This window comes from Aegilops tauschii, chromosome 5, assembly GCF_002575655.3.
Source record: "Aegilops tauschii subsp. strangulata cultivar AL8/78 chromosome 5, Aet v6.0, whole genome shotgun sequence".
Classification (NCBI taxonomy): domain Eukaryota; kingdom Viridiplantae; phylum Streptophyta; class Magnoliopsida; order Poales; family Poaceae; genus Aegilops; species Aegilops tauschii.
In genome coordinates this window covers 320,329,904-320,339,021 of record NC_053039.3, presented here as the reverse complement: position 1 = coordinate 320,339,021, position 9,118 = coordinate 320,329,904, and the positions used below count along the sequence as shown (strand labels likewise).

The window sequence follows — 9,118 nt, the reverse complement described above, 5'->3', positions numbered from 1 at the left end:
ACAAGCCGCATTTTAAGGGGGCGAGAATGTCATGCCCCAGAGGTCATGCCCTCTTCGTGGGACTGCTCTGGAAAATGGGCCGTGGAGCTTGGGCTGGGCCTAGTGGCAAGGATCTGGAGCAATGCTATATAAAGAGGCGCGTGTCAGAGAATTCGGCAGGGAACGATTGAAACGTCTCGAAGCCTCTCATCCTCTTGCAACTGTTCCTCACCTCCCTGCTATCTGTATCTCACCCTTGTTGCTGATTCTCACCTCAAATCTCTTCTCTTGTATCCGAAATCGGTACTGATCTGATTGCTCACCCCATGTATGTGCTTGGGTCGTGACATCATGTCAAGGATGGTGCTTACACAGTTACACTCAAGGTCTAACTTCGTCTGCTGCTCAACATCTGACATTTGTTTCCATATCTGCTGCTGCTCTTTCAGTCTCTAAGCTGCAACATGGTCTTGCTGCGGCCTGCTGCCACCTGCGTGCTTGGACCGGCTACATCTTCAGGCCTAACCCTATATTAGAGTCTCCTGCATATGCATTTTGTCCTTCTATGGGGTACGGTCCGGCGGTGCACTTCCTAGCCTTAGCCTGCAATTCGAAGAAAAAAAGACAAACATTTTTCAGACTGCCTTTTTTTTTCTGATCTTCTTTTGTGAGCAGCCTTGCAGCAGAAAAGCATGTGACTAATCAAATCAGGACCACATGTTTTCGTACATATAAGGATGTCAAATAAATGGTTCATGTCACTCTAAGTTGAATTAGTTGCAACATATGTGTACTGAATCACACACGAAATAATCTAACTCATGTCTGAATTTTCCCAAAATTGACTCCGCGAAAACGTCGCTAATCGGCCTTTGAAATTCTACGAGAATTGGTTTCATGTTGCTAGACCTTTTCGTCCACCCTGGCGCTTGGGAATTTACTCTGTCTGTGGACTGTGCTGACCTAGTTGGGGATGAATCCGGTCGCCGTCGAACCCAGCACGGGCATCACCGTTCCCTTCGCCGCCAGACTTGCTGAACACAGCCAGAGCCAGGGCTGGAATCAGCAGCGGCCGACGATGTTGCCCCGCTGTTGGCAAGCAAAACCAGAGGAACTGGATCTGGGTGTTCATGGCTGTCGGCAAACTCCTCACGCAGGGGGAATCTATGAAAAAAATAATGAAAACGGTGGCCGCCATTAGACATGCCGCTCGCGTAAAACCTGATTTCTCTTCCCTATTTTGCGGATCCGAGATCACTCACCTCATCACCTGTCAACGGCATCGAGAAGAAACTCCAGTCTCGCTTCTTCCATCCTCTGACCCAGAGGCACCCGCGAACTCCCGTAGTGACCCACGACGAGCGGTGCTCCGGACGGGCGTGTGAAAACAAGGGCGGTTGCGCCGGGAGTGTCGGGGGTGGTGGGTGGCGGCGGTAGTACTCCCCTGTGCGCTTGGTTTTTCGGTTTACATGGCTTGGTTTATAAAATATGGTTCAGTTTCGGTATGTACCAAATTATTTCGATATAGTTTCGGTATATACCATAAAAATCAAAATTGATGCGAATTTCAAAATAACGTAATAATAATTTACAAATTTATGACTCAAAACACATACTATTTTACATAAATAGTATATGACTATATATATAAGTATATATGCATGCATTGGTTCATCTGTTGATGGTTATGGACGTGCTTAGCACTTTAAAAGAGAAAAATGACAATGTTACAAGAAAAATTTACATGCTTAGTAGTGAATTTGACTCATGTAGAAGGAAATGACTTGTATGATTGTTCATCTCAAGAAATATAAATTTATTTTTTACTTCGGTTTATTCGCTTAACCGTTTGGATATTCGGTATATACCATAAAAACCAAAGTTCAAATCGGTATGAAATGTTCATACCATGCCGAAACCAGAAACCATAAAAACCATAAAATCGATTCGGTTCGGTTTATTTTCGGTATGGTTTTTTGGTTCGGTTTTCAAATGCACAGAGTGACTAGTACACTCTCGGGTCTGGGAAGGATGGGCGGTGAGGGTTCCCAGAGCGGACGACGAGCACGTGAGACCCATGCTGCATACGTGTCCGCCGGATGGCTCAGCTTTTGTCTTCGTCCTGTCCCCGTTATCTGATCCATGGACCGGCAAAATCACTAACGACCTGGTCTGCGGGCGTCCACGGTACAGGCCACAACCGCGTCTCCGGTCCGACCATGTGCGCATTATTCCATACGGTATTTCACCTCGCCCCCCATTTGCCGCGACTCGCGCCTGACTCACTAGCTCATTATTCACAGATCCCGAGCGTGAAACGGAAGGCCTAGATATCGAGAGCAGCTGGGCACGGGCACCAAATCGCTGTTCTCATCCATGGTTCTCTTTTAATGCTCTGCTGCATCATTTAAGTGGTAATATATTCAGGTGGGAAAGCTCTCCCCCTTGGTGACCATTTAAAAAAAACGAAAACACTAACGCCCACACGTGTGGGCGTTAGACAACTCACCCACACGCCTCCATCGTCACTCAGCGCCTTTTGCACGAATCTTGGCATAAAAAGGCTGATTTTGTGTGCCACATAGGACAACTCGTGTGTGTGGGTGTGAGAGAGTTCGCCCGCACGCCTGTTTCTCTCCGCGGTCAACGTTTCGCCAGTCGGGGCGTGCGATGAAACTGCTGTCGCGCCCGCACGCCGCGCACCACTTCGGTTCCCCATCTCCTACGACTGCCCATTCTCCCACTCTCCCACACCCAAGCTGTCATTTGCCATGTTTTTGAATGGTACATGGCAACTGCCCTATTTGTGAGCATGAGCAGATGGCAACTCTCCTTTTACCCCGAACATGTTATTTGTTGCCACGTCTGTTTATAGCGCTACATGGCAAATGTCTAGTGTTAGTAGGTGGCACTCCTAAAGATACCACCATCGCCCACATGCCCGTCTCCTCTCCCACACACCAAAAGCTATCAGTCGCCATATGTTTTGCAGGGTACATGGAAACTGCCCTAGCGTGCTTGTAAGCAGATGGCAACTCTCTTTTTACCGAAACATGTTTTTTGCCATGTTTTTTAGTGCTACATGGCAACTGTCCAGTGTTAGTAGGTGGCAACTCCTAAAGTTTTTCAAATCATGGTAACTGTAGTAGATCAGACCATACATGGCAACAGCTGTAGTTGCCCAAAAATGGCATCCGGCACTTGACCTAAGATGGCAACTGCAGTTGAGCAACCATGGCAACTGTAGTTCAGCAACATGGCAACTGCAGTTCAGCAACATGGCAACATGGCAACCGAAGAGGTCCGGACCATGGCAATCGCGGCGGGACGCGTGGTTACTGACACGCGGGGCGTGTGGCTCGCAGGCGGGGAGGGGCACGGCCGAGACGGGTCGTGCGGGCCGCGCGCTCGCTCGCTCGGACGTGCTCGTGCGGGGCGATCGCGCTGCACCGGACGTGCGGGCTGTGGCTGCGCGCGCACCCGTACGCGGCCGTGCGGGCGGGGTCATCTCTGTGCCACACAGGACGTGCGGCACAACCACACGATACACCACACGTGTGGTAGTTATCGGCATCCAAAAAAAAAACTTGGTGTCCTGGTCATCCAAACAACACACAATATCACGGTCGAGTGCAAAAGGAGAATACTATACCATTGCAAATTGCTCGACAGAATCATGCTGGGTCGGCTCCTTGATGAACTACATCACCCTCCTTCTCGCGCCACACTTGTTTATTCGACACCATTAGTGTAAGGTATGTCTCTTCAAGTCCGGTACAACATCAACGTACCAAACATGTGGAAAATGATCTACACTTGGTTTATGACTGTTGCCCTTGGTGAAGCACGGGTTCTGCATGTTCCATTGAGCTCTCAATTTGCAGATGTTTTCACCAATCTCAAGTTTTCCAATTAGTTCGCGCCTGAACATCCTCTCCGGCCGCGTTCCAACATTAACATGAGTTTGTAACGTTGCATGTACATGTTATCGTATTCTTTAGATCTCCACCGGACGCATGGCCTGCGTGCCTTTTGTGTAGGGCATTTGGTTACTATACTCCCCCTCTCAGATATGTGTTGTACACTCTGTACTAATTCAACAATCAAGGAGATCAATTGATTTTAGTTGAAACAAAGGTGGGTTGCAAGGTTGTAAGATCGCAAATTTTGAATCAGATTGGAACTCCTATGTAAGATCGCAAACTGCAGGTACGTAGTATTTTCCACTCACTAGAAATCGGTCCAACCAAGCAATTGGAGCTGTGAGTCAGCATCATCCCAACAAGAAGTTTGATCCAATAAGGATGTTAGAAATCAATCAATGGTGTACCCAGTCACCAAAAAGAGGTGCTTAGTCAAACGACAGACTTCTCACGTAGAAAATACATAGGCGATGTAGGAATAAATACTCTTAGGTTACGAAAACAATATAGAAAAGTTGAAATATGAACACCGTGTAAATTTAGTGAGGCGCATGGGTGGACTTCCCCGATCTTGATGCCACCGACTCCTATGTAGTCAGTGTTTAAAACATTTATATAAGTTGGAATAAAAACAAGGAAGATGTATTTGCATGTTGAGTACGAGAGATGTAAAAAAGATAAGTCTTGTTTTGGTTGAATATGCTTTGCCAAATAGAATACTGAAGTTCCACAACAGCATTGATAAAAGCTAGTAGCACAACCACCTTAACATCTCACACAACCATTGTTCACTCTTTTTAACAACAGGCAGCAAACTACAGAAGTAACAACTAACAACAACGCCTGGAGACATCTCACATACGGAAATGGGCACAACAAACCACAAGGAAAATTCGAGTTCACACAAACTAAAAGGTGTGTTTGGATGGGGGTATTTGTCTCAAGAGAGTTCTGGTACCCCTCGCCCAAACAATCCTAATCTCGAGACAAAGTGTGACCAGCACACTACAAAAGGAACGACGCCCACCAGATGAGCTGACAACATCCCCAGCCAGAACTGCTTATAATATACAGGAACAACTTCTCCCGAAACCCTGCAAAGATGGCTGCTGAATAAGTACAGGGCCAATCAATATAGCAACATATAGGGAAAAGTGTCTGTTACCTATTAGGTCTGAAATTTATTTTCTTTTCAATATCTGTAGCCAAGCTCGGAAAGTGTGTTGAACATCTTCAGACAATGAGGGTGACGGCGATTGACATTTTGAAGGGAAAGGATAGCAGTGGCCAATCGATCCCGAAGAGGAACCTGGACACAGTAAGGAACTCTTAGCATATCTGTTTCTGAGCTAGAAAATATACTATGAAAACAAATCGTGGCCGAGGCAGATTACCTTGCAGGTTGTAAGGGCTCTAGAGATGACATAATTAGCAAACTCATCTGACACTAAATCTCTGAAGGGATGATACCGAATCAATTCATGAACAATGTTAGATCGATCTCTGTCATTAAAAACTTGTAGGCACGTTTCAACCACATTGCTGCTATATCTTTGTCTTGAGAGTGTCACATAATTAGACCTGAAGTGGGATGCGATAATTGCCAAGTACGATGGGTTTCTTTGTTTCAGTACGTACTGAACAATGTAGTTTCTGGAAGAAAAAATGAAAGACAAACGGTAAGCCTTTCAGGGCACAAAGTTGTGATTCATAGATCAACAGATCGAAAAATTACTTATGGTGGTACTTGGTAGTAGAAACAATAAATAATGTTGAGACAACAAAATTTATATAATGCCCCCCCGCAATTTTGTTTCATATAATGGCCATCAAAGAACAACAGTACTGCTAACTCGATCTTTTGCTTCCCAATACTTCAGGTTATATTACCAATTCTTAGATAACATTGCTAAATTGTATTATTAAAGTAAATACTGTACATGCAAAACATTTACATTCAGACATGAAAAATATAGATGGATAATGCATATGTACCAGTTATGCGTATGATATAAAATGAGAACACACAAATTGAGCTAAGCTTGAATTCAATTTTTTTGCAGGAATCTGCTTGAAAAGGCTAAATGTTTGGGATTAATTAAAGGCTACCAGATAATTGTTTGATGTGTTTGCATGGAATAGAATGATGGTCAGTAGGATTATCATCAAAATTCATTATAGATAGTTACCCAAAACGATTTTGAGCAAGATCGGTGCTGCAACAAGAGACTTTTGACAAAACATTATCCTTTTCTGTCCATCCGACATGCTCCAGACAACTTTGCAGGAGGGACACTCCATGCGGATGAATAGCAAGTGCTAAGCAGTTCGTAGCAACAGCATCAAAAATAAACTGCCAATATAATGCAAAATGTCAACACATGGGGCATGGAAATAAGAGGAAGTAACATAAACTGAAAGTAAGCACGACAGGCAAGACAAAATTTTGATATGGCTTCATTCTCGGTTCTCGCAATAACATATGAGAGATGACTTACAAACTGTGAAAAAGATATGGCGTCAATGAATACATTTTGAAGCAAAGATAAAATGGTAAGCAACTGTTCAGCAAAACACATCGACAATATTCATCCGAAATATTATTTAACTATAACATCATACATCTAAATTAATGTCCAGACACCTTGCCTGGAACCACTTTATCACTTTGAAATCAACATGGGACCTATGTACGTGAGAACAAAATACAAGGGCATGCTTGATTCCCTTGTCAGTGCAAAACGAAAATGGCCACCTAAAATTTCCTATCAAAGATATGTATTTGTATTGGTCAGAATCTTGCTGTACTAAAAGCTGCTTCTCATGGCCATGGTCAAAAGCCAAATTTGACTACCCAATGTGGGCAAGGTTTGATTTTCTGTGATGTTGTGGTCTGCTTGAATATATAGTGCTTAGTCATTGTTTTACGGTACTCAATTTAACCTTTCAAGGTAAAGAACAAAATACATTACCTTACTAATCTTATTTCCTTGAGCATTGCTCATGTGGGTTAGTTTTTCCTTGCTTAACAAAGCAAGGTGATCAAGAGATCTAAACATGCCCCCACTATTACAATAGAGTTACTGGACTATGCCCATCTACATGAATCACACAAGCACTATTTGTACTAATAGGATTGCTACATTTGGGTAAAAGGGAACTGTTTATTGAAGTTGGTAGCCAAAACACAATTAATTTTCCAAATAAAAATCTACTAAATTAGCTTGACTGCAAGTGTGTGTAACACACTCCTGTGCTTACCTAGTCTTGAAAATGGTATATACATCATCTTAGGAAATCTACAGCTGGTTAATAATGCAATGTTTCGTCATTTGTGCACAGACAAGAAAAGAAACTTCACATATTCTGGTGGATACACACATTGGTTAATTATAAACACAACGCAATGGCAAATCCATTTCTTAGTTGTATTATTGCTCTGGATTGAGTAGCTTTATAAGCAACAACGAAATCATGCAAAAATGTTACTACCACAACACAATAATCACACATTGGTATCTATACTGCGCCAGTTAGAATCTGGATGGGGAATAAATTCAAAGTACCTCAGCAAAGTATGGATGAGGAACACACTGCACCAAGGCATGCACCACCATGAGTCTACTCGAATCCGTTACAAGGCGAGCCATCATAAACGGAGTCACCCATGGCACGATTGCATCTCTCAGAAGCTCCAGTGATTTCTCGGATATGCAGGAATTGATCATGCTCACCACCTCACCTGACCTGAAAGATATCAAACAAACTTCATATTTAACATCCTCTGCAGCGAACCGGCAAGACCAGAAAGATCACAAGCCAAAGGGGAAACGCGAGTGTTATATGCACATGCCTCGCAGCACAAATCTTGAAAAACTTCTTGTGGTCTCGAGTGATTCTAGCGACGATCGCTTCCTGGAGCATATGGTTGCAGCGGCTGAGGACGACAACGAGCAGGCGGGTCCCGTGGCTGCTCTCGATGAGAGGGACGGCGTGCTGGACTATCACCGCTGCCACGGCGTCCGCGTCCTCGGGGGCTCCCCAGAACAACATGTTGAGCACCGTTTGCTCGTTCTTGGCGAGAAACAGGACGATGTCCTCGACCAGCTGTGTGCTGGCGGCGCGCCCAGGAAACGCCCTTGAGCGGGCGTACGCGTCGCCAGACCAGGTGGCGCGCGGCGGCACGGATCCCGCGGCGCGGAAGTTCTGGTGGACAGGGGCGCGACCGCGGCCGAGATGATCGCCCGGGAAGTGCCATTCGTCGAGCACCCTACGGCCGCCGGGTACCCCCGTCGGCGGCGGCGAGAACGGCGGCGGCACCGGGCCGGCCTCCTGCACCACGAGCGACAGAACCCTCGTGACGGATAAGGGAGGCCGGTACAGGCCCCCCTGCTGCCCAGGGCGCTCAGGAACCGCCGGAAGTGGGAGGAGGCCGTCCGCCGCGGCCGCGTCCTCCTGGCGCCGCCCCTGGGCCTCAACCTCGGTCTCGCGGATGCCGAGCCGCCCCACCTCCCTCGCGATGTCCTGGAACAGTAGCTCGTCCTCCTCGGACAGGCGCCTCTCCTCCTCCTCCGCCGCCGGCGCCAGCCGCAGCTCCAAAGCCATCCGGAAACCACGCGCCCTGGAGCACGGGCGAGGGGAAAGCTCGCGGCTTTGAGGGTGGATGGAAGTGGGGATTGGAGGGATCGGACTGGGGATCGCCTTCCTTTAATTTCACAGGAATTTTTTTTATTCCCCGGGATTGTTTCCTTGGGGACGAAGATGGGAGGAAGGAGGGAGAGAAAGCCGCGGGCGGGTTTTGTACATCGGGATGCGTGGGGTTTAGTCGGTTCGTTCAGTTCGTTAATGGCGTCGCGCAAGCGCAAGAGCCCGGCGTGCGCGTGCGCGGGGTGCTTACATGTGGGGCCTCGTGGACGTGGGAGTGGGACGAAGCCTGTTCTTGAGGGCGGCGGCGTGCGAGGTAAGATTTCGGGCGTGCGAGGGAGGGTGGCCACGGGTTGTTTTGCTGGTAAGATTTGTTGGGTATTTTTTCTCTTTTCTTTTCTGTTACAATTAGGTTTAAGGTTTAGACCAGCGCTGTTTAATTCTCGTCGCCATGCAGATTTTTTAGGGCGTTTCTAAACTGATTACACGTGCAAGTGTACTACACATATGCAATGCTAACCCTTTTTTTCCTTGGAAAATGCAAAGTACATAAATGTACTACCCTGACACGA

General features: G+C 46.4%; 1 protein-coding gene and 1 long non-coding RNA gene across 3 annotated transcripts; both read right to left on the bottom strand.

The window, feature by feature from the left end:
- Window positions 1-656: 656 nt before the first annotated feature.
- LOC120965115 (uncharacterized) lies at window positions 657-1,413 on the bottom strand. The gene is made up of 2 exons (XR_005757275.2): window positions 1,242-1,413; window positions 657-1,143 (listed from the first exon to the last, which is right to left on the bottom strand). It is a non-coding gene; the product is annotated as an uncharacterized lncRNA (long non-coding RNA).
- Window positions 1,414-4,614: 3,201 nt separating this feature from the next.
- On the bottom strand, window positions 4,615-8,811 carry LOC109733244 (putative pumilio homolog 8, chloroplastic). 2 transcript variants are annotated; one of them, XM_020292441.4, is made up of 6 exons: window positions 7,756-8,811; window positions 7,469-7,649; window positions 6,092-6,255; window positions 5,297-5,555; window positions 5,068-5,211; window positions 4,615-4,996 (listed from the first exon to the last, which is right to left on the bottom strand). In XM_020292441.4, the coding sequence occupies exons 1-5, from the start codon at window positions 8,505-8,507 to the stop codon at window positions 5,095-5,097; spliced, it is 1,473 nt and encodes a 490-aa protein (XP_020148030.1). In that variant the 5' UTR covers window positions 8,508-8,811; the 3' UTR covers window positions 4,615-4,996; window positions 5,068-5,094. The 2 variants fall into 2 exon arrangements, 1 of the variants encoding a protein (XP_020148030.1); XR_012184731.1 differs by lacking the exon at window positions 6,092-6,255 and having other exon boundaries at window positions 7,756-8,675.
- Window positions 8,812-9,118: the final 307 nt, after the last annotated feature.